Source organism: Carcharhinus amblyrhynchos, chromosome 1 (assembly GCF_965287045.1).
Source record: "Carcharhinus amblyrhynchos chromosome 1, sCarAmb.v2.hapA, whole genome shotgun sequence".
Lineage (NCBI taxonomy): Eukaryota > Metazoa > Chordata > Chondrichthyes > Carcharhiniformes > Carcharhinidae > Carcharhinus > Carcharhinus amblyrhynchos.
Window position 1 is genome coordinate 171,370,954 of NC_137324.1, and position 25,863 is coordinate 171,396,816.

The following is a 25,863-nucleotide window of genomic DNA, read 5'->3' on the forward strand; positions in this document are numbered from 1 at the left end:
GAAGAAACCAGCATGACTTACTCCAGTCTTTACATGAATTTGATACTTTGAATTTTTTTGGGAGAATCGTCCACATTGTCTTTGGGAGAGCTGAGACAAGAGGAAACAATGAAATAAGAGCAAAACTTGAAAAGTAATGAAAACGGAAAATATCGCCTGGAAACAAGCCTCTTCATCCAAGTTCTTCCTAAAAAGGGTAAACGGCAAGGATGCATAAATGAACAAGCAACATGTTTGGAGCCGCAAAGAGGTGCTAAATAATCACTGTGGGGCAATTTAAAGTTTATTTATTAGTGTCACCAGTAGGCTTACATTCACACAGTAATGAAGTTACTGTGAAAATCCGTAAAGTCACATGTAAAGCTCTACATCATCAAGCTGTCACATTTCATTCTGACAGCAATTAAGATAAAAACAACAAACACTCACCAAAAGGGAAAGGGTTCTTGACCTAGACTACCCTTGGCCATAAACACATATTGATCTTGGCAAAGCCGAGAATAGATAATGGTATTGATTGTACCTGCTGGCGTTGGAGATAGAAAACGAATGTACATGCAGAAAGGAACTTGGATCTTAGGATATAGTTACCCTACTTAGCTTTTCAGTTAACAGAAAAATTTTAAAATCTATCCTGGATAGTGACGAACCATTCTTTGTTACAGCTGCTTCAAAATGCCTTTATTTTCTTGCACAACGGGTGCAGTTTTACATTAGGCACTGAAATCGCCTGTACATAAATGCTGCAATCAGTACATAATCAAATGAAGGAATACAGAAGACGTATCAATCTTCCTTCCATGGCATCAAAGCCCAAAAGATCCATTCAACATTCTCCCAGTCAGCTGAGATAGCAACTAATTGAGTCATAAAGGTTTACAGCATGGAAACAGGCCCTTTGGCCCAACTTGTCCATGCCATCCTTTTTTTTTAAACCCCCTAATCTAGTCTCAATTGCCAGCATTTGGCCCACATCCCTCTATACCCATCTTATCCATGTAACTGTCCAAGTGCTTTTTAAAAGACAAAATTGTACCCACCTCTACTACTACCTCTGGCAGCTCGTTCCAGACTCTCACCACCCTGTGTGTGTGAAAAACTTGCCCCGCTGGACCCTTTTGTATCTCTCCCCTCTCACCTTAAACCTATGCCCTCTAGTTTTAGACTCCCCAACCTTTGGGAAAAGATATTGACTAATCCTTCAGAAAATCATGCAGCAGGCTCAATGGGCCAAATGGCCTAATTCTGCTCCTATCTCTTGTGGCTGGCACACTATTCCCAAGAATGTTTTCACCCTGTGGGCAGCCCTCCATGGGCAGCACGGTGGCACAGTGGTTTGCACTACTGCCTCACAGTGCTAGGGTCCCGGGTTTGATTCCCAGCTTGGGTCACTGTCTGTGTGGAGTTTGCATGTTCTCCTCGCATTTGCACGGTTTCCTCCAGGTGCTCCGGTTTCCTCCCAAAGTCTGGAAGATGTGCAGGTTAAGTGCATTGAACCGAACAGGCGCTGGAGTGTGGCAACTAGGGGAATTTCACAGTAACTTCATTGCAGTGTTAAGGTAAGCCTTACTTGTGACTAATAAATAAACTTACTTTACTTTAAAAATCAGCAATAATTAACTGAATGACATTTAATGACAAAGCACATTTAGAGTTAACATAACTTTAATATATCAATACATTCTGGCATCAAACAGCTGGCTGCCGACTCTAAACAAAGCTCGGTGCAAGCTAAAATTGACTGAATTTGTAAATGAACTACTGCCTTTTATAGTATTTCTTTTCTATTTTTGATTTATATGAGTCATGAAGCAAAGTCCGCATTATAAAGTGTCATTCAGCTGCTAACTTTACAAAACTTAGTCAGTTGTGATATTAATAGAATGCTCTATGGGGTAAACTATGATATGCAGGATTTATTGCATTTATGCAGATGACCTTAACAGCTCTTTCATCATGGTGCCACTTGTGAATTATGAGTTCTTAACAGCAGAGAGAATTAATTCTGGGGTCCACAGTTCCCCACTGAAAGCTCTTTTATCTATCATTGCGATATTCTGCAGATCACATCAAGAAGGAACAAGGCCACAGCTAGAAATGGCCAGACCGACAGGAAACCATAGGTCATTGGATTGTTTCTGCTGTATATTTGTGAATCAATCAATCTATTTTGTGTGGTCAGCGAACGTGAGAACTATGATCCGCCCGAACAATGCAACAAGTTTAGAGGTTACGCACTTCAAACGTAGATTGCTGACATTTAACAAATGAATGCCACAGGGTGAAAAAATTTTTGAGAATAGTGGCAAGCCATAAGACCATAAGATATCGAAACAAATTAGGCCATTTGGTCCATCGAATCTGCTCCACCATTCGATCATGGCTGGTAAGTTTCTCAATCCCGTTCTCCTGCCTTTTCCCCATAACCTTTACACACGACTGCAAGAGAATGGCGCATTAAGATGACCACCAGAGAAGGAATGGCAAGGCCACTCTTTTCCTTCTCTTCTGTCTGTGAATCTTATACAGTTCAGCCTGTCTTGCATAAATCAAGGTCCTCCCTCCCCAGTACAATAAGGAAACATGCCCAAAATGCTTCAAAAGGCAACATTTGAACAGTTTAGCATGTAGAGAATTGGATTTAAAAATTAATTTGAAAACTGGATTAAAAACAACGGTTCTCTTTCCGTTTAAATGAGACTGAATATTTAGAATTTTCTGTCCATACAAGGAAGTTCATTGGTTATTGATTTTTGTCCCTTGGATAAAGAAAAGTTTATTAGTCACAAGAAAGGCTTACATTAACATTGCAATGAAGTTACTGTGAAAATCTCCTAGTTGCCACACTCCGGCACCTGTTCAGGTCAATGCACCTAACTAGCACGTCTTTCAGACTGTGGGAAGAAACCGAAGCACCCGGAGGAAACCCATGCAGACTCCACACAAACAGTGACACAGACAGTGACCCAAGTTGGGAATCGAACCCAGGTCCCTGGCGCTGTGAGGCAGCAGTGCTGAACACTGTGCCACCGTGCTGCCCAGGATTTATCTGAGCCAGGGAGAGTGAAAGTTATCGGCAGATCTTTGACTACATTAGACAGATTTTTAATTAGTAGGGGAATCAAAGGTTATGGGGATAAGGCAGGGAAGTGGAGTTGAGGATTATCAGATCAATCATAACCTCATTGAATGGCAGAGCAGATCTAGTGGGTCAAATAGCCTACTTCTGCCCCTTCGTCTTATGCTCTTACATGGAGAATCCACAGTCCTCACAATGATCTTTGTTATCATTGCATAGCAAACCATGCACATGCTATCTTTATTTTATGGTACATAAGTACTCAGTGCTGTATTGACACATTCTTTTATTCACTCTCAGGGTTCAACATTATTGGCGAAGCCAGTATTTATTGTCCATCCCTGGTCACCAATTCATACCATTGAGTGGCTTGCTCCAACTACTTAGGAAGGCAGTTAAGACCAAAATTGATTACACTAAGTAAGAACAGCTGGTTTCCTTTCTTAAAAAGGATATTAACAAACCTGCTATAGCTTAAGACAATTTAACAGCTTCATGGTTGCTTTTACTTGTACTAGTATTTTTTTTAATTTCCAGATTTAAAAACAAAAATGAACGCAATTCTCAAACTGCTTTGAACACGTCTCTGGATTAATAATTCAGCCTTCAGGCCACGAGTCCAGCAAAAGAAAACAATGGCCCAGGTTTTCAGTGTATGGTGGCAGGGGTGGGCTGGATTCAGGAACTAGGGTCTGAGGTGCAATGGAGACAGCATAGGAAGGCACACCTCAGATCCTGCAACACTGGCTCAGATCAGCAGCTGAGTGTGAGGCCCCCTACAATCTCAAAATCTGTATCTCAATACTGTTGAATGCAGAATGCTTTATCCATTCAATAAAGTACTCGAATGCATCTAAATGTTTTCACAACCCTGGTCAATGTAATGGTCACTCACCTTTTCTAATCAAAGCCCTATCCTGTTTACTCAGAGGGTAGTAAGGGCATGGAATGCCCTGCCTGCAGCAGTTGTAGACTCGCCAACTTTAAGGGCGTTCAAATGGTCAGTGGATAGGCATATGGATAACATTGGAATAGTTTAGGTTAGAGGGTCATTAGATTGGTTCCACTGGTCGGCGCAACATCGAGAGCCAAAGGGGCTGTACTGCGCTATAATGTTCTATGTTCTATCCTTAATGACCATATTAGAAAGATATTTAACTGATCATTTAATGGTACATATGACATCTGAAGTTGTTAACTCCTTTTGAATTTACCTGTGAAAAGATTCCCAGCTCCAGACTAGTTTTCCCAATGGTTCACGGCTGCTCTAGGATATCGTTAAACCCATTGCCTATCTAACCAGGCCAGTTCCCATGGAAACAGAGCAGGGGGTTTTGGGGGGCTCTAAAATGTTCCCTCCACACCCCATGGAACAGGCAGGGCAAGATTGTTGTGTTGGAGCTTGCTTCCAGTATCCCGAGACCATATCCACATATGTTAGTGCCAAATGCAAAGAGATAAAGGTTGCGCTAAGTTGAATTAATATCATTTTCATTAAAGATGGTAGGCAAAGAGACAAAAACACTCAGCAAACCAACGTATGATTTGACCCATAAACACAACCCGATACCTGGAATAGGTTAGTTGGCTGCAGAATATGTTACATAGAAACTAGAAGCAGGAGTAGGTTATCCGGCCCTTTGAGGCTGCTCTACCATTCATTTTGATCATGGCTGATCACCAAATTCAATATTCTGATCCCCTCTTGCCTCCATATCCCTTTAGCCTCAAGAGCTGTATCTAATTTCTTCTTAAATTCACACAACGTTTTGACCTCAACCACCTTCTGTGGTAGTGAATTCCACAGTTTCACCACTCTCTGGGTGAAGATATTTCTCCTCACCTTAGTTCTAAAAGATTAACCCTCATCCTTAAACTATGACCATCTAGTTCTGGACTCCCCACCATCAGGGAACATTCTTTCTGTATCTACCCTGTCTAACCCTGTTAGCCATGATGTTGAGATAACAGCATTGGACTGGGGTGGGCACAGTAAGAAGTCTCACAACACCAGGTTGAAGTCCATCAGGTTTATTTAGAATCATGAGCTTTTGAAGCATCTATCCTTCATTAGGTGACGATCACACACACTTGATGAAGGAGCAGCGGTCCGAAAGCTCGAGGTTCCAAATAAACCTGTTGGACGTTAACCTGGTGTTATGGGACTTCTTGCTGTGCCAACCTTGTCAAAATTTTATAAGTTTCTATGAGATCCCCTCTTGCTTTTCTAAACTTCAGTGAATGTGTTATGATGTTAGGTCTGTTTAAGGTTGTCTTTTTCACAGAATCATAGAATCAAAGAAATCCTATAGTGCAGAAAGAGGCCATTTGGCCCATGGAGTCTGCACTGACCACAATCCCACCCATGCCTTACCCCCATATCCCTCCATATTTACCCGCTAATCCCTCTAACCTACACATTTCAGGACACTAAGGGGCAATTTTAGCATAGCCAATCAACCTAACCTGCACATCTCTGGACCGCACATCTTTTTCTTTAAAGAATCTAAAACTTGCTCTCTATCTGTATGTTACTCAGACCCTAATTGTTTCCATACTACATAGCACTTTCAAAGGTGGGGAAAGTGTGGATAGGTGATGTAGAAGAGGGTGTCTGTCAGCTGCTTCTTCTGTGCCCTTTATGGCTGCCACAATAATATTACCCAAGCCAACAATCATTTAACTAAAATCCCCCCTCCCCCATCACCACCTGCGCCACCCGCCACTGGCCACACACACTGTGGAATGAAACAGGAGTTAAACAGCAGGTGTAATTAAACTTTAAGATAGGAAGGAGCCTTTTTTTTAAGATATCAGAGCCTGCAGCGAGTGCGGCAGGTTCCCTGTGCCTAAGCACATACTGTGAGCCTTTCTCTCAGTGGAATCCAGTTGTAGCAGTAAAATAGCTGTGGAGGTCAACAGGTCAAAGACCCCACTGTACATGAACCATTCCTCAGGGTCTACAACCAGCTGAGCTATGCAGTAATCATGAAAATATAAATCAGAGAACCCTTCAAATGTGAAATACAAGCAAACCACTTAACCTCTCATCAGATAAAAACCGGGCAAGTGAACTGCATGCCATAAATCAACATTCTTGGGCTGATGTTATTCCTGTGGGAATGGGCTGGCATGGTGGTTCAAAATGGCGGTTAGGCACTTACCACCATCTCTTGACGTGTTTACACCTGTCAACATTTTAACTGCTGATAGCGTCGGGGCCATCATTCTCATGCAGCCAGGGTAAAGGGAGGGAGGCGGCCATAGTCAATATTTAGAAATCAGGACCTTGTGACATACTTCAAAAATGAAATTCCTTTGGTAAAAGCTGGGAGAACGGCGATTTTCAACCGTTTTACCGCAGAGAAAAACACACCCGTCATTTACCACTCTGGGGTCCCCAAAGCAGAGAACGTAACTAGAGGTTGTATGTTTTTTGTACAATTCAATGTCACATGTATGCAGGGTGAAGATGATTATCTATTGGATAAATATGTGTGTACATATAAATAGACACTTATTAGCACTGGTGATGGGTTGTAGAGTTATGAATTACGCTTTTGGAATGTTTCACTGTGTGAATAAATCTAATACTGAGTAAAGATTGGCCACTGTTCTCGTCCTTCACCAACTGGCAGTAAATTTAACAGCTTATTATTATATTCCGCATTACTTCTACATTTCCCTAATTAACACCACTATTGTAAAAACAATGTTTTTCAATATATAAACCTTATCAAAGGAATTTGGAACAACATAACAGAACAAGATTAAGGCCCTGAAAACAAGAATTTCTTTTTCACTGTCATGTACTAAATGCTCTTTGTAATTCTTATTATACTATAAGGCCAATGTAATGCAAATTAAATATGGCGTAACTAATACTGAAGCTTTGTTTTTAAAAGGTTTTTGTTCCTGTCAATTATTACTTGTTTTGAGAGTTAGGCTGTGTAAAATGCTGCAGGGATTTCATCCCTTTTATACAAGTAGTTGTTCTATGTGGAGGTTTAAAAGAAAGGCGCATTAAAAAGTGTGCACAGTGCATCAAGGGGAGCTGACCTTGGCTGGATGCTTAGACCTCATTCACAATGAAGAATACCCTCAGGGGATCGCGGTGGGCACAGAAAAAGTAGTAGGACAAACACAGCACTATCCCGTTTGCAAGAGGAAGAGACAACTTGAAGCTGGATAGGAGAAGTAAGACCAACCATTCCTGTTCTGCGGACACACTGTGGATTTTGGAGCAGGTCCAAATATTGCAGTTTCAAAAAATGTTATTAACTATGCTTCCCAATCAATAAGACTTAATAAATATCAACATTACCATTTGATAACATAGGAAGGCTGGCTCCTTTGAAGAGGTCGGGAACAGCGACAGAGGTCAGTGATGACACAACATGACCTGGACCCATGAATGGCCCAGGGAAGAAGCAGCTTAGATTGGGAGGTCACAGAGTTCAAACACTGTCAAAGTGAAAGGAGAAGCATAAAAACTGTTCTTACCTTCTATGGGATTGACAGCTAATGGAAGGTTTCTCCAGTCTAGGCTCCACTGTGGACAAGGGTGTGATGTGAACTTTGCTGAAATTCCATTCTCCTGTTTTCAGACAGAAACCTTTTATTAGTTCTTTCATAATATATCACTTTTCAACATTAGTATCTTGCAATGAGCACAACACTTTTTACAGGAATATTTGGATAAATATTTGAAACAGAAGAAAATTAATTTTGAATTATGCCAATATACAACCAACACAGACATAATGGGCTGAATGGTCTCTTTGTGCACTCACCAAATGAAGGGGCAATGCTCCAAAAGCTTGAGCTACCAAATAAACCTCTTGGACTCTAACCTGGTGTAACTACTTACTGTGCCTACCCCAGTCCAATGCTGGCAACTCCACATCATTTGTGCTTTAAAACCTCTGGTTCTAATCACTACTGCTGGAAATTGGCTGAACTTACTCAATGGTAGAGGTGAACTGAGATCTGTAATCAGCAAAGATCAGGATTCTGAAATCAGCCCATTCAGTTGCCGGACCAGATCGTGTATCTAAGTCATGTGCTTTACCTGAATGGGGCATTTATTCTTCTCTAAAGAAAACACTGTCATCTATATAGTGCCTCTCACTATCTCAGTCAATCTTAAAGTGTTTTACACCCAAAGGAGAACCTTTTGCAATGTAATTACTCAATGGAAATGTCCCAGAAACAGCAGCGAAATAAAAAGCTAATAATCTGTGCGATGTTGGTTGAAGAATAAATATTCAGCCTGGACACCAAGTAAACAGTCCTCAATCATGTTTGTAAGGTACAAGAGGATCCTTTACATCCTCCCAAGAGGAATAACGGAATTGTGATTTACCATCTTTCCGAAACTCTTCAGGCAATGCAGCACTGCCTCAACACGGCACTGAAACGTCAACCTGGGCTACGTACTCGAGTCCTACAGAAGAACTTGAACCCAGGATCTAGAATCAGAGTGCTACCACTTTGCCAAGCTGACAATCGAAAGGCAAACTTACTACAGATTGTCCTACAGACAGCTTGCACCAAAATCTTAATTACCAGAAGTTTTAAGAGACATGGAGCAAAAGTACAAGGACAGAGTTAGATGCAGATCAGCCATGACTTATTGAATGGCACAGCAAACTCCAGGGGTTAAATGATCTACTCCTGTTTCTGGAAGGCTTCAAGCTATTTAGGCCAATCTTCATTATGACAAGGGAAATGAAATACTAGAGTAGCTTTTACTTTAAATGATGCCAGTAGTTTTTTTGTCTCCTTTCCCCAAGTCATTTCAGACATAGAAACTAGAAGCAAGAGTGGCCATTCGGCCCTTTGAACCTGATTCATTTTGATCATGGATGATCATCGAATTCAATACCCTGATCCCCCTTTGCCCCTCATATCCCTTGAGCCTCAAGAGCTATATCTAATTTTTTCTTGAAATCACACAACATCTTGGCCTCAACTACATCTGTGGTAGTGAATTCCACACATTCACCACTCTCCGGGTGAAGAAATTTCTCCTTACCTCAGTTCCCTTATCCTCAAACTATGTCCACTAGTTCTGACCTCCCCCACCATTGGGAACACTGTTTCTGAATCTACCCTGTCTAACCCTGTTAGAATTTTATAAATTTCCATGCAATCCTCTCTCACTCTTCTAAACTCCAATGAATATAATCCTAACTGACTTAGTCTCTCCTCATATGACAGACCTGTCACCCAGGAAGCAGCCTGATAAACCTTCGCTGTATTCCCTCAATAGCAAGGACATCATTTGTTAGGTAAGGACACCAAAACTGCACACAATACTCCAGGTGTGATCTCACCAACACCCTATACAGAGCAGCAAAACATGCTGATTCCTATACTCAAATCCTTTCGCTATGAAGACCGACATATCATTTGCCTTCTTTACTGCCTGTTGTACCTGCGCGCTTACTCTCAGCGACTAATGCACAAGGACTCCAAGTTCTCATGAAGGCTCCACCTCTCTCAATTTACACCCTTTCAAGTAATAATCTGTCTTCCTATGATTGCTACCAAAGTGGATAATCTCACATTTATCCACATTATACAGCACCTGCCATGCATATACCCACACACTCAGCCTGTCCAAATCATGCTGAAGCATCTCTGCACCCTTCGTCTCACCTTTGTATCATCTGCAACATTTGGAGATAATACATTTCGGTTTCCTCTTCCAAATCATTAATACATAATGTGAACAGTTGGAGTCTTAGCACAGATCCCTGTGGTACCCTACTAGTCACTGACTGCCAATCAGAAAAAGACCCATTTATGCCAACTCTTTGCTTCCTATTTTGAACCAGCTTTCTATCCATCTCAAGACATTACTTGCAATCCCACGTGCTTTAACTTTACACAGTCTGTCATGTGAGGCCTTGTTGAAAGTCTTCTGAAAGTCTAAACAAACAGCATTCACTGGTTGTCTTGGTCAACTCTACTAGTTACATCCTCAAAGAATTCGAGTAGATTTGTCAAGCGTAATTTCCTTTTTGTTAATCCATGCTGACTTTATCTGATTCTACCACTGCTTTCCAAATGCTGAGTTATGAAATCCTTGATAATGGACTGTAGCAACTTCCCCAGTATCGACATCAGGCTCACTGGTATATAGTTCCCTGTTTTCTTTCTATTTCCCTTTTTGAATAGTGGACTTACATTAGCTACCCTCCAATGTGTAGGAACCAGAGTCCAAAGAATTTTGGAAAATAACCATCAATTTGTCTACTATTTCCAGGGCCACTTCCTTACGTACTCTGGGATGAAGACTATGAGGACCTGGAGTTTTATCCACCTTCAGTCCCATCAATTTCCCCAAAGCCATTTCTCTACTAATGCTGATTTCCTTCAGTTCCTCACTAAAACTAGTTTCTCTCAGAACTTCTGGTACATTATTCATGTCTTCCTTTGTGAAGACTAAAGCAAAGTACAAATTTAATTCCTCAGCCATTTCTTTGGTCCCAGTTATGAATTCTCCCGTTTCTGACTGTAAGGTGCCTAGGTTCGTTTTTGTCAATCTTTTTCTCTTTGTAAATGTTCCTATAGATATATAATCAGTTTTTTTGTTCCCCGCTAGCTTATTTTCATACTCTAATTTTCCCTTCTTAATCAATCCTTTAAGTGACTTTTAAGGGACGTCTTGACAAATACATCAACAGGATGGGAATGGAGGGAAATAGTCCCCGGAAGGGTAAGTGGTTTTAGATCAGTCGGGCAGCATGGTCAATGCAGGCTCGGATGGCCAAAGAGCCTGTTCCTGTGCTATAATTTTCTTTGTTCAATCCCTTGGTCCACCTTTGTTGAATTTTAAAAGACAAGCCTAGAGGAGAATTCCTATGTAGCATCATAAGAGAAAATGGCCTATCACCAATCCATTTTACACAAAGTTTCATAATTTTCACCTTCCTTTATCTGTTTGTCCACTCACCAACATTTTAATTTCAATCAACAATTTATTCCAAAGTGATAATGCTTAGCTCCTCTCCGCCTAATTATCGGCAAATTTTCAGCTGATACCGTAATCAGTTGGTCTTCCGAGTCAGTGTCACTGATAGTGTTTAAAGTTAGAAACTTAACTAACTAGAGAGTGTATGGAGTACAACTGGAGGAACATTGATACAAGACCAGCTGGTTACTGTGAAGCTCATCTTACAGACTGAATACAGTATCAGTGTCATCCACCAACACTTTCATTTGGACTCTAATTTTAAACAGTGTGAAATAACTCTACATGGGATATGGTATGCTGTCAGTATGATTGGTGGGATGTAGGGGTGGGGGAAGATATCAGGATTGGGAAAATATAATTCAATGACGTGAAATTGCTGCAGTATCACTCTAGGAGAAATTCCTGAATGATGATGATAAGTTTTTGAATATTTGGCATCAGGTACTTTACTTTGGGGAAATCGAACCTGTTCAACTTTTATCCACAGTTCTTAAGGGTTAAAATGGCAAATATTCAGCAGAGTTAAATTCCCCTTTCAAGTGCTTGGGGTGTTAATAAATTCTTAAGAGTGTGAGACATCAGCTTGCGAGAACTGGGAAAAGTGAGGTTTTGAGAGAGTTAATATTGTACTTCTGGTCACATTGAAATGCAGGTTGGTCACCGCCAGATATGGATTATTTTAAAAAGGGTTACAATCAAACAATCTGGCACAGGAATGAAAGAATCATGTTGATGCACAAGTAAAAACCATTAGAATTTCAGAAGTACTGTGCTTTAAGTTAAATGCCTTTTTTGCAGGTATAACTTGATTCTGATAAATCACCACTGAAAAATATCTTCAGAATTGCCATGCATTTTAATCTTCGAGACTATACATCATCCAACATTAATGACACTTTCAGGCTTCTGTGTGTGTACTCAGGCATTCATTGAAATGTTAACTGAAAGTCTAGCAATTTGTAAGATATCTTTGATCTAATTTATTGTATTTTCCAGATTCCTGGTAAGAACTGTTGACTGTTAAATGATGATATTGTATGACATTGTACTTTTTCCTTAATTTGAGCTAGGTTAAGTCTGAGCATTGTGTTTCTGAATTTCTTTAGATTGGGAGTGAACATCTTCTATGCATGGTTCTGCAAATGCTGTTTCTCCCTGAACCAGATCAAAGAGGGCATCTTGATCCATACAATAACGTTTGGGGACTAAATTTGACATGCCTTACTCGCCCTGCATTATTGGACAAGAATCTCTCTCTTTCTCTCTCTACTGTATTCTTTCTCTACTGTAACCACTAAAACCACTTCTGTTGAGCTTTTCCTTTCTCGCTCATCCTCAGTTACATATAAATATCCAACACGTTCTTCCACCTCCTTCTGTCCTCAAACTCATTCCTTCACTTCCCACCAGAAGCGTAAGTTGTGGAAGCTAAATACCAACTGGCTATTAATGTTTCTGCTTTTCTTCTCCTGCTCACAAATCACTGTCCAGGGTTCCCCTCCTGGTTGCCATCTGCTCATTGCTTATGAGCTGCCCTTGATCATCATCATGCACAAGAACAGGTTTGGTTTCCAAATATATATCGGGGTTATCCAGTTTTGTCTCTCTACCAAGGCAGAATTAATGTTACAGTAAATGGAACACACTAACTGCAAGACCAATAGGTCATTGCCACAGCTCAGCCTGCAGACTCGACTGAGTGATTCAAGAAGGCAGCTCACCACTACCTTCTCAAGGGCAATTACGGTTGGGCAATAAATGCTGACTTGCCAGCGAGGTCCATGTCCCATGAATGAACTAAAAAAAAATCTGTTTATTGATTTTATTTATTAGTGTCACAAGTAGGCTTACACTAACATTGCAACGAAATTACTGTGAAATTCCCCCAGTTGCTCCAGCACCTATTTGGGCACACTGAGGGAGAGTTAGCAGGGCCAATCCACCTAACCGGCACACCTTTTGGACTATGGGAGGAAAATGGAGCGCCCAGAGGAAACCCATCCAGACACGAGGAGAGTGTGCAGCCTCTGCACAGACAGAAGCTACGCTAGGAATTGAACACAGGTCCCTGGTGCTGAGAGGCAGCAGTGCTAACCACTGTGCCACCGTGCTTTCCCATTGTTGCTACAACAATGTTATCTACCCAACATAAAGCTCTAGGGTCAGTTGAAATTCCCTGCAGCTGAAAGTTGGCAAAACCATCATCTTTGGCTATGGTTTAAGATGTTGATAGCTCTTGCTATATTACCTTGCCCAGGCATCCATTCAGGTTGCAACTAGTAGCAGGCAACCACTAGACCCAAAACTGAGCTCCTAACTCCACTTTGTGCAGCACTGAGAATGTATTTTGCCATCTGTAGAACCTCGCCACTTACACACTTACCTCGACCTCCACTACTTCAGAATCCTAATCCAAGCCTTCATCACCTGGAAGATTAATTTCTCAAACCTTTTCCTCATTGGCCTTCCTGCCTTCAAACATCAGTTTCACATAATTCAGCTAATTCTGTGTGTGTCTATGTAACACACAGACGTATGGTCCAAGCCACCACCACCACCCCACCCTCCCAAAGACCTCCGCTTACTTATGTCCATGTCCTCGTTAACCTCCACTCTCTTTCTGAAACAATGTCAAAACCCTTGACCTCATTTGCAAATTCCTTCAGAGTCTTGCTTCTCTCTATCTAGCACCACCCCCCACGCCCCCAAAAGCCTACATGTTCTAACTCTGGTTTAAGGCATGTTCCTGTCCTGCTTCACTATTCTACAATCAGAGCTCGATCCATCAACAATCAATGATCTCCAGAATTATATCCCACTGCCTCCTTGTCTTCTGAAAACATCTTCATTTGGCATTCCTGCAAAGAAAACATTCTAGTGCGCTGCAACTAAAAAATATTAAGTTCTAAAACCAAAAATACTGCAGCCTTCAACACTGAAGAATGTCATTTCTGATTTGAATCTGTATCAATGTCAGTTAGTGAAAAGTTACTGGCAACCACCTAGTGCTCACTTGTCAGGCTGATCGTAAAAGAATCTTTTCACACAGAGCAAGTTTACAAGGTAATAAATACTGTAATGCTTTCTGTACAATGTAAAATATGGGGGCAAGGATACACTAAAACCATAAAAATATTGAATTACTTCTAGCTTGCTCATGGTGGGCCTTGGGCCACCTCGGAAATGGAGGTCTGTGGTTTCAGTCTTGTCGTTCTTGGAGTCACAGAAGCTTGGGGTTAGCATGGCAGTGGAAGGTGAGGGTGCAGGCAGTTTGAGAAGATGAATGCCACAGCTTGAAGCCGCTTTCTTCACCCCGGATACTTCCTGAACGTGTTGGTACCAGCGGACTAGGAAGGGCAAGGCTTTCAGCGTCTCGTCTTGACAAACCCCAAGAGAAACCTAGTCAGGGAAAAAAATTCAGAACAAAAATGTAACTTTGCCATAAATCAAAAAGTCCTCTCAAGTAGCTGGCGTGGCTTTCTGCTTTGTAAGGAGCTCTCTCATGCATGTAGTGATGGTGCCGCACTGAGGACTTGCTTTCCTTGGCAGCTGCGACGCGAGCTACCCTTCTGTAGTCAGTGTAGTATTCAGGTCCTATTTCTGACACCTCTGGATTTACAAAGAGTGGCATGTGATTGCTGAAGTTTGAAACCTAAAACCAAGGCAAAAGGCCCTCTCATAACTGACCCTGAAAACCTCACTGTTGAGCCAGATTTTAACCCGCTTCCTCTTCGATCAATAGCAAGATGCTTGTTAAACACAAAGTAGGTAACAAAATCTTCCGGCAGACAAGACATTTATCTGAGGTGGCCCGAAAAGGACACATCCAAACTACTCACTGACAAGGCAGCTATCGTCTAACATCTTGAGGTTAAGTTGCATGATGATGTCTTGAGAAGTATTTCAGCTATCAATCCCTCAAACTGTTGCTCATTCTGCAACTGATTCTTTGCCATTATTAGACACTCAGGAGCAAAATGTACGCTAAACAAAAGCTTTTACAGGCCTTGCCCTCTGATTCAGGGTGTCAGGTCATCACAGGCTTCAACAATTGTTTAAGTTGTTGTCCCTAATGCATCCGTCAGTAATTTCACATGAGCTAAACCAGGCGGGATGAAAAATTTGAAATTAATACGTTGCTTATAGCAAAGAAGCTTGAATTTATACGGCGCTTTTTGTATCCTCAGAACGACCACAAGGAATCAATTGAGCTAGCACCTATGTGCCTGAGTCAGGAGACTGTGGTTTCAAACACAGCTCAAGCACACTATCCAAGCTGCATTTCAGCACAATGCTTATTCAGCACACCATTTTCAGCACCTTGTGGGATTTTGTCGTGTGCAACCTGGCTGCCGTTTTCCCTGCATTATAATAGTGGCAGCACGTTAAGGATACTTAAATGGAACGTAAAGTGCTTTGTGATATCAAAACGTTGTGAAGATGCTATATAAACACGAGATCTTCTTCACAAAGCCCTTTACAGCAATGAAGTGTAGTCGCTGTGCTAATAAAGACAATGTCAAAGCCAATTTACACACAGCAAGTTTTTAGGAGCAGCTACAAGATAAATGGCCACATAATCTGCATTTGATAGTGTTGATTTAGGGATAAATGTGGGCCAGAATACCAGGAAAACTTCTCAGAAGCCATCTGAATGTGAAATGCTCCATGAATATGCAAGCTACTGATTTTATTTTCATCTTTCTATTCAAAAATTGATAGACAATAAAAATGGACAATGTTTTATAAAGGATGCCTACTTGTACAAACTTTAGAAAAATAACAACTTGCACTTTTAAGGTAAGGAAACACAATTTGACAATGGGCCGAATAATAAGATGCTAACACAGATGGCCAAGTCATTCAACAAAGAGGTAGATTTTAAGGATCACCTCCAAGGAAGAAACAGAGATGGTGGAGAGATCAAGAGTGACAGGTTCACGAGCTAGCCAGCCACAAGGACAGCCACCAATGGCAGAGTGACTAAACCGGAGAATGCTCATAAGGCCAGAATTGGCAGAACGCAGACTCTGGGGCAGGGCAGAGGGACAAGGCTGTGGGGGGGATTTGGAAATGAGGATGAGAATTTTAAAATTGAAGTGTTGTTCGACTCAAGAGCAGATTATATGGCCATTTATCTTGTAGCTGTCCCTACAAATTTGCTGTATGTAAATTGGCTTTGACATAGGTTAGCAAGCACAGGGTAGACGGGTGAGTGCAACTTGGTGCAAGTTCAGACAAGGGCAGCAGAATTTCGAATGACCTCAAGATTTGGAAGGTGGGAGACCAACTAAGAGGGCATTGGGATAATCAAGTCTAGAGGTACCAAAGGAATGGACAAGGATTCCAGCAGCTGGTAAGCTGAGGCAAGGACATGTTATGGACATGAAAGTATAAGGGAGGTTGGATAATTGGCACTTGTGTGGAAAGGGAAAACAGTAACAAGCAACAGGTTCATCTCTAAACTCAGGTTGTTTGTATGTGTATTCATTCACAGTCATGGTGCAGATGCCGTAGTGTGGATGAAAGCCCAGGGTAACATCAGGGTTTCACACAATCAAGTAACACTATTAAAGAGAGGGATGGAGTTGGTGTCAAAGTGATGGAGCTTATGACGGGACCACAAACAATGCTCCCTATAGAATCCTACAGCGCAGGAGGCGGCCATTCTATCTCACTGAATACAACTTAAAAAAAAACACTCAATAACGTCACTCTCACATTGTTAATAGAGTCATTCAGGGATAAGGGTATGACTGTACAACCTGTTCAAGTCTTCAAATGCACTTGATATGTTTTCCACTTGTGCTGTGCAGCTGGGTCACTGTCTACATGAAAATCAACTAACTCCTGAACGTAACACTTAAGTTAACACGGCTTATATCATCAATTTTAAAGGAATGGATTTAAGAATCACCAGAAAAATACACTGCTGTTAGCAGGTTGTGAAAATCCTCAGAGACCAATATATTCAGCACAGAGAAATGGTTAGTATGAGAGGTATCCAACTGAGATGCATCAAATCCATAGCAGGTGCAGTAAAGTAGTCCCCTAATACCACATACTGTATACAGAGTTTCCCAAAAAGGATCATCCAATTATTCTACACATTCCTCCTTATTTTCCACGATTTGTCTGTATGACAGCTGCAACTTTTCAGTCAGTCATCAACTCAAACAAAGGCCACGTAGCTCCAAAAATGCCTTTTTACACATTGACTAAAGGTCAATTGCAAGCCCTGTAATGATGTGCTAACCGTTAACTTATACTCCGAATGATGTTTAACTAATTGACCTTTCTCTTTCTGTTGTTCTACTGTTCTGTTATTAACTGTGCCGACCGTTCACTGACAAGAGACTCAAAGTATACATGAGCATTCAGCTAGTGCAGAATCCACAAAATAAAGGATGGTCAACTGAGTCGTGTGTTGAACAGAAATGAGCTGTCCTTGCACAATAAGATGAAATCAATTCATTTTGTTGGGCTTCTTGGGCTCAAGACATCATCTGTTGGGAGAGGTTGGAGAAACTTGGTTTGTTCTCACTGGCACGGAGGTTGAGAGATCTACAAAATTATGAGGGGCATGGACAGAGTGGATAGTCAGAAGCTTTGTCCCAGGGTGGAAGAGTCAATTACTAGGGGGCATAGGTTTAAATTGCGAGGGGCAAGGTTTAAAGGAGATGTACAAGGCAAGTTTTTTTTTTAACACAGGCGGTGGGTGCCTGGAGCTCGCTGTCGAGGGAGTAGTGGAAGCAGCAAGATAGTGACTTTTAAGGGGCGTCTTGACAAAAGGATAGGGGGTTTTAGTTCCGTCAGGCAGCATGGTCAGCGCAGGCTTGAAGAGGTGAAAGGCCTGTTCCTGTGCTGTAATTTTCTTTGTTCACTGTACAGATCAGCAGAGCTCAGATGCCAGTCAACAGCAATAATGGAAGACCGATCAAAACCAACTGGAAAAATTCACCAGTGGCATATTGTTCACTTTAGAGGATTGGCCTTTGGATGTCCAGAACTTGGTGTGAACCTTTTACTTTGAGTCAGGCCTCACCTTCAGTGGGACTGAGTGAAATGCCAAAGCTGCACCGACATTACGAGAAAGCCTCCCATTCTGCATAGAGATTTTACACGACTTGGACACAGGCTCACAGAGCACTACACGTTTCCCCAGCATTAGGCACGTAATGTGCCACATGCCACCAAGCTTAATAACTCAGGACTCCTGCACCCAAATTGCATTAGCGTTGAACACTGGATTATCAGTGCCCGCATGGAGAGGGGAACAGGCAACAGATTCTGGGGGCCTGAATCCCGCCGTGGCAGAGGTTGGAATTTGAATTCAATTTAAAAAATCTGGAACTATGAATCTACTGATGACAATGAAACCACTGTCAATTGTTGGAAAATCCCATCGGATTCATTCCGTCCTTTAGGGAAGGAAACCAGCGTCCTCACCTGGTCTGACCTCCATGCGACTCCACAGCAATGTGGTTGACTCTCAACTGCCCTCCCAAGGACAACTATGGATGGGCAATAAATGCTGGCCAGCCAGCAATGCCCATGTCCCATGAATGAATTAAAAAAAGGTGCATCTCCTCAAAACAAAAAACTGACTGTTAACTTGTGTTAATTATATATTAATTGAATTTAATTGCATTCAGGGACTGATTAACTGGGCACTCACTTGTAAACAGCAGCAGACTGAGATAATGGTTGTTGAATTTGAAGGTTTCTAATGTGTATCTCTGTATACTATAAATAAAAGTTATGTATCGATTAGACACCAGTTCAATCCTTCACAGCTTTGCTATCTGGAATAGAGCAATGTGTGTGTACTTCATCAAGCCAAAAGTACCAGATCTTACTAATGTGCCAACCAAATTAGAACACACTGTGTCAAAGAGCTTTGATGGCTAAGCTATGCTAATTAATGGGCTTTGGTTCTGAGAAACGAAGGAACAGTCTTCAGGGCTGACTCAAAATATCACTGTTGTGATTTCAGTAAAAGGATTAAAAATGAGAATACATCAAACTTCAAAATCTACAGTCCCTCATGGGAATAATCTACAATTTTTGCAGCCCCCTTCAATCCAAGCTCAAATGAAATATCTTTTCATGCAATATCCTTTTAGTTGATTCCCCAAAATAACTTAATGAAGGGTGAGAAGCCTCCATATGTGGAAACAAATCATTAACCAATTGGAAGGGACAAAGTTGTAGAAACTAAATGTTGACAGGCAGAAACGTTAACAGCACAACTGCTACTTTGCAGGCAACCTGGTTTCTCAATGAGAACCAGAATCCTTCTGGTATTGATCATTATGTTATGAGATTTCTTTTGTATATGATGGTATAATAAAACCATTTGAATTTGCCTAGTGCCTTTCATAACCTCAGGACATTGCAAAGTTTTTTAAAGCCAATTAAGTACTTTTGAAATGTAGTCAACTTTGTAATGTAGCAGACGATGGCAGCCAATTTGCACACAGAGTGATCCAGTAATCAGTTTTAATGATGTTTGTTCAGAATTAAATGAATATAAAGTGGAAAAGTAAAGTTTATTATTAGTCACAAGTAGGTTTACATTAACACTGCAATGAAGTTACTGTGAAAATCCCCTAGTCGCCACATCTGACGCCTGTTCGGGTACACAGAGAGAATTTAGCATGGCCAATGCACCGAACCGGCACATCTTTTGGACTATGGGAGGAAACCGGAGCACCCAAAGGAAACCCACCCAGATACGCGGAGAACATGCAAACTCCACACAGACAGTGACCTAACCATGCAGGTCCCTGGTGCTGAGAGGCAGCAGTGCTTACCACTGTGCCACCGTGCCACCCCATGATGATAATGCTTCAGTAGCTTCTTTCAACTACAGAATACGGATAATTGAACATGTGCAACCCTGGTCCCAGCTCTTCCAAAAACCAATTTTTTTTCATGGGATATGGCGGTCGCTGGCAAGGCCAGCATTTATTGTCCATCCCTAATTGTCCTTGAGAAGGTAGTGGTGAGCTTTCTCCTTAAATCTGCCGTCCATGTGGGTGTTGCAGTTCACTGCAGTCCACAGTGCTGTTATCGGAAGGAAGTTCCAGGATTTTCACCCAGCAATAGTGAAGGTATTTCCAAGTCAGGATGGCATGTGACTTGGAGGGGAATTTGCAGGGGGTGCTGTCCTCATGCATCTGCTGCCCTTCTTCTTCTAGGTAGTAGAAATTGCAGGTGGTGCTGTTGAAGGAGACTTGACAAGTTGCTGTACAGCATCTTGTACTTGGTGCGCACCTCTGCCACTGTGCATTGGTGGTGAAAGGAGTGGGTATTTAAATGGTGGCCGAGCAAGTCCTAAACATTCATTCTGTGTAATTCAAATATATGATGACAAACATACTGACACTACAATGCATAGGTAACCACCCCGCTCCCCTGCAAGTGACTTCTACTGGGAGCCAAGCAAACTATTCCCATTGATAAACAGTCAAGATCCTAAGAAACACAAATGTCAGATTTAAGAGGGGACCTTTTTAGGCCAAAAGAAGACTCGTGGATTCAGCTACATTGGAAATAACGGTTTCAAAAGAAACTGTTTGTGTTTTTCCTCTAGCAAAAGAAAAGACTGAGGTGCAGATTTTGCAATCAGCAGCAAAGCAACAGTGACCTTGAAGAAAGCTGCCCACAAAGATGTAACAACCTCTCTGGAATAAAGATCAGAAGCGCTCTAGCAAAACATCCAGTGCATTTCATGGCACAGTGAGTGAATGGGCCACCCAGTGCAGCACTGAATCACATAGAACAGGAAGCTCCCGGCTGTTGGCCCCAGTTTGCCCAGAGCTAAACACAAGTAGCAATGCTGGATCTAAGACTGATTATGGCGCCCACATTCCAGACCCAATTGAAAAGTCCATATGTATGCACTTTAGGTGTGGGTAGCATTAGGCTCAACTGTGACATTCTTTCCCCTCTTAACTTAGCCCCAAATCAAACAATCTGGGGAAATATTCTGGTGTTAATCACACAAAAGGAACTGCCACTTTGGCAAGGTATCAGCAGATCATTTCTTCTGGATGGGGGAGTCGAGAACAAGCTAGCACAATCTTACGAATCAAAAGGAGTGAAATGAGGAAGCACCTTTTTCACACAGAGTAGAAATACAAAATTCTTAGTTGAAGTTTTCGAGACTGCGCCCACCAGATTTTCCACAAGGAAGGTTATCAGGGAAATAGGCACAGTGGTTGGTAAGTGGAGTTGAGGTTTGTAAAGTAAAAAAAAAAATAAAGTTTATTATTAGTCACAAGTAGGCTTACATTATCACTGCAAAAATGTTACTGTGAGAATCCCCTAGCTGCCACACTGCGGCACCTGTTTGGGTAGGTTGAGGCATGGCCAATGCACCTAAACTGCACACCTTTTGGACTGAGAGAGGATACCGAGCACTTGGAAGAAACCCATGCAGACACAGGGAGAATGTGCAGACTCCACACAGGCAGTTACCGAGGCTGGAATCGAACCTGGGTCCCTGGCGCTGTGAGGCAGCAGCGCTGACCACTGTGCTACCATGTCAATGGCTGAATTGAACGGCAAACTCTCAAATGGGCTGAATGGCCAAAACTTGTTGCTACAGAGCCACAGTTCAAAGAAAAAAAAATAGAAAAATGGCAAGATTGTAAATACAAAACAATCCCAAAATATCCTGACCTTGAACTAAAAGTTCAACCAGAGGGACAAACGCAGTTCTGCGCATTACAAGCAAAGCTCTTTCTCTAAATAAAATGTAAAAGCAGTTTTTGAACAGTACTTTGATTCTTCTGCAAAAAGCAATTCTAGATTCAGATTTCTAAAGGATGCCACCCAGACTGTGAAATATAAAAGTCACTTCGAACCATTTCTTCAAAACAATGGATGCAGGTTCAAAAGTGAAAACCAAAAACAAATCAAATAATGAGGAACTTACAAAAAAGTGGTGGAGGCAAGGCAGGAGGACCACATCTGTGAGAGTGAAATAAAGTCCTTCAGCAAACACACGTTCCAGTGGTGGAAGGTCAGTCGTTTTCACTTTTCTAATGCAGGACTGCTCCCTGCTGGTCACAGATGGTACTCCCTCCACAGTTAGTTTAGAAAGTGCTGTCCTCAGCTCCAGGCTGCCCATCTCTGTAACCTCATTTTCCTTCTTTAAATCTGGAGTTGTGTCAGCCTCTTTGCTGGGGTTACATCCAAGTGATTGTGTGGATCCCTTTCCGACTGAGTCCTTTGTTCTTTCCTTGGACAACAGCTGCAGCTTCTGCCTACGAATCTTATCATCGTTATGGACTCGGACAGGTTCCCTGAGTTTGTCCTCGAGGTGCAGAATCTCTGGTGGAATAGCTGCTCTCTGACCGTTCGAATTGTTGAGGAAGGCTTCCACAGCCTGCGGAATACTAATCTCACACAGCCTTGTCCACTGGCTTACCTGCCAGATACAGAAGCACATATTATTCCAGTTAAATGCATCATTTGTCACAAACTGTGCTAGATTACAAGAAATAATTACAAATTTTGCAGTTGAGTATACCACATATGGGGACATCGCAAGCACCCAAAGTGCAATGGGCTAGCCTCGTCCTGGGCGAACTACCCGCTTGATCAGGTGGTGCAAGCCATGATGGACACTGAGGTACATGTAACAACATATCACGGAGTTGTACTCAGCAAGTGAATGCCAAGTGTTGCTGATAGAATCATAAAATCTCTACAGTGCAGAAGGTGGCCATTCAGCTCATCAAGTCTGCACCAACCACAATCCAATCCAGGCCCTATTCCCGTAACCCCACATATTTATTCTTTTAAAATTTATTTATTAGTCACAAGTAGGCTTACATTAACACTGCAATAAAGTTACTGTAAAATTCCCCTAGTTGCCACACTCCAGCACCTGTTTGAGTCAATGCATCTAACCAGCATGGCTTTCAATCTGTAGGAGGAAACTGGAGCACCTGGAGGAAAACCACGCAAACATAGAGAGAATGTGCAAACTCCACACAGTCAGTGACCCAAGGCTGGAACTGAACCCAAGCCCCTGGTACTGGGAGGCAGTGCTAACAGCAATGCTGCCTCACGGTAGTTCTCACACCATCCCGCAGTAACGGTTTGGTAAAGTGGGGAAAATTGGACTAGGTAGCACAGATGTAATTCACTTCCCATGTTAAAAGTTATGAATATTGTCTTTTAATTTTATTTTGCCATCACAAATTACTATGTCAGCAATAATGATACATTTACAAAGCAAATTGTATCACACTGCAGCATATCAGCTGATAACAGGATTTAACAACATGACTAATTTAGTTCCTATTCTAATTATGGATCTGTGAAGTTACAATGAATCAGCCTGACAGAAGTTTGCATCAATGTACTTTCAATTAATCAATAAATTAATTAATTTAATTATTAACCTTAATTAATAAATTTGTTCAAATTCATTGGCATACAGTTAGCTTTAATGTGTGAAATCTAGACCAAGATATATTGTATTACTTACAGCAAGATTACAACTGAACTGAACAACAAGAACAGCATTCAAAATAATCTGCAGTCTGCAGAATCACACTATCCAGGACATCCTAACTTGACAGAAAGACATAGTTTCTTTGGGTTTAGATGACAATAGTCCTCTCATGAACTGAACATAAGCAGTTGTTGCTGTTTTCCTCTTCCTCGTGTGATTATCTACGTTTATTTTAAGGGCTCCAGTACAAACCCATACCCTGCATGTAGAAATTACAGCATGGTGGCAGTGGTTAGCACTGCTGCCTCACAGCATCAGGGTCCTGGGCTCGATTCCTGGCTTGGGTCACTACCTGTGCAAAGTCTACACGCTCTCCCTGTGTTTCTGGGGGCTCTGATTTCCTCCCACAGTCCGAAAGACGTGCTGGTTAGGTGCACTGGCCGTGCTAAATTCTCCCGCAGCGTAACCTGTACAGGCTCCAGAGTCTGGCAACTAGGGGATTTTCACAGTAATTTCATTGCAGCATGAATGCAAATCTGCTTGTGACACTAATAAATAAACTTTGCTTTACTTTTACGCTCAGCAGCTAAAGTGCGCAATCATGAGCCATCAGTTACATCAGCATATTTGATCATTTCATGCCAGCTCAGGTGTCTTCTTTTCACTGCGTATCCAGCTATCAGCAAGTTTTTATTTTCTGCACTGTATTACACCAGAGCTGAACCTGAACAGTGAGATTTTATAAGCTATTGAACCATGGGAGGGGAACATTGGGGCTGACCCCGTTCTCATCTTCAAACTGTGTTCACACACAGAAGGTTTCCATCAGGACTGAAAGGACAACAGACAGCAAATTTAATCTCTCTTAGCCAGAGAACACAGCCAGAGATTTCCATCACATCCAACTCAGCTGAGATCAGCCAAACATCAGGATAGTAAATAATCATGAAACTCTTTTGCATGTATAATTCAGTGCACATTCCCATAAAGACATGCACATCACTGTGTGTCAAGACGGGCTGGGTGGGTCACTGACAACACCCCGAACCCCTGGCACCTGGCTTGTGCCTTGGTCTGACTCTTCGAGCAGCACCTCTGGGTGCTCTGGTTTCCTTCCACAATCCAAAGATGTGCGGGTTAGGTGGACTGGCCGTGATAAATTGCCCCTTAGTGTCAGGGGGATTTGAAGGGTAATACGCAGGGTTACCGGGATAGAGCCTGGGTGGAATTGAGGTTGGTGCATCCTCAATGGGCCAAATGGCCTCCTTCTGCACTGCAGGGATTTTATGATTCTATAATCACCTGTGATACTGTATAAACACCATGTGTGATTCTGATGAACTGAAAAATCTTAAATCTGTTTAGTAGTCTGCTATATCCCCAAATTAGGGAATAGGTTATGTCAAATTGACAAGACCAGGGAGGTCCAGGGGTCAAGTTATGTAATGGACAGACATAGGTTGAATGCTAGGAGATCCTCCTTTCTCCAGAGATTAGTGGGTCTGTGATAAAGGTCACTGGTTGGTTGATTCTCTTTCAATTGAGAGATGGACTGTTTGCGGCTGGGGTGGCGATCTCATTGCACAAGAGGCAGATGCCTAAAACATTAATCCAGGGCTAAGCTGGGGGGGTTGGGTTTGTATGTGTAGGTGTATGCATGCTCCTAGATTACATCTGCTCACCTAAGGGAATTGGAAAGGCATGTTTTTATTTTTACCTTTTAATTGGAAGTGTCTTTATCTGTTTATTTGCCCATCACAACAGGTTAAATGGCTCCAGGTGAGGTGTGGAATGTATGTACCATGATGCATTACGCAAAATTGTATGGCACTGCCTGGATTGAGCAGTAGATCTTTATCTGCCTGTTATTTTTGTGTGATAGTACTTCAAACCCAGTGAGTGCTAAAAAAAATTGTTCCAAGCAATGCCATGAAAATAATCTTCAGCAAATAATAGATGTTCAGCAGGCAGTCCGTAAAAACTACAGTATGTGTGCAGCCCAGAAAATCCTCCATCAAGTGATTCACCAAGTATTACTGACTCTCTACCTCTCAGTGCCAATCAACAATATCAAAATCACCCCAACCACCACACACACAGAAGCAAAGCAACCTGTGCTCCCTGGAATTCAGGTTAATGGGTGACTTGATTGAAATTTTCAAGATATGGAAGGGGACAGATAGCGCTGTTAAGAGAGAAAACATTTTTGCTGGTTGGCGAGTCTAGGACCAGGAGCTATGGTTTAAAAAAATAGAGGCAGGCCTTTCAGGAGTGAAAATTAGGAGACATTCTCACACGCAAAGGGTGGTAGAAATTCGGAACTCT

At 41.9% G+C, this 25,863-nt stretch overlaps 1 protein-coding gene across 4 annotated transcripts in view; it reads right to left on the reverse strand.

The window, feature by feature from the left end:
• gstcd (glutathione S-transferase, C-terminal domain containing) overlaps window positions 1–25,863 on the reverse strand; it is a 164,720-nt gene that overhangs the window by 125,942 nt on the left and 12,915 nt on the right. For 3 of the 4 annotated variants that reach the window (XM_080195362.1, XM_080195365.1, XM_080195354.1), the window contains exons 3-5: window positions 22,009–22,503; window positions 14,208–14,462; window positions 7,583–7,676 (exon numbers count right to left, since the gene is read on the reverse strand). In XM_080195362.1, the coding sequence (XP_080051488.1) occupies window positions 7,583–7,676; window positions 14,208–14,462; window positions 22,009–22,503 (844 nt within the window). The remainder of the gene's footprint in view (window positions 1–7,582; window positions 7,677–14,207; window positions 14,463–22,008; window positions 22,504–25,863) is intronic. The other variant, XM_080195375.1, reaches the window with a different exon arrangement.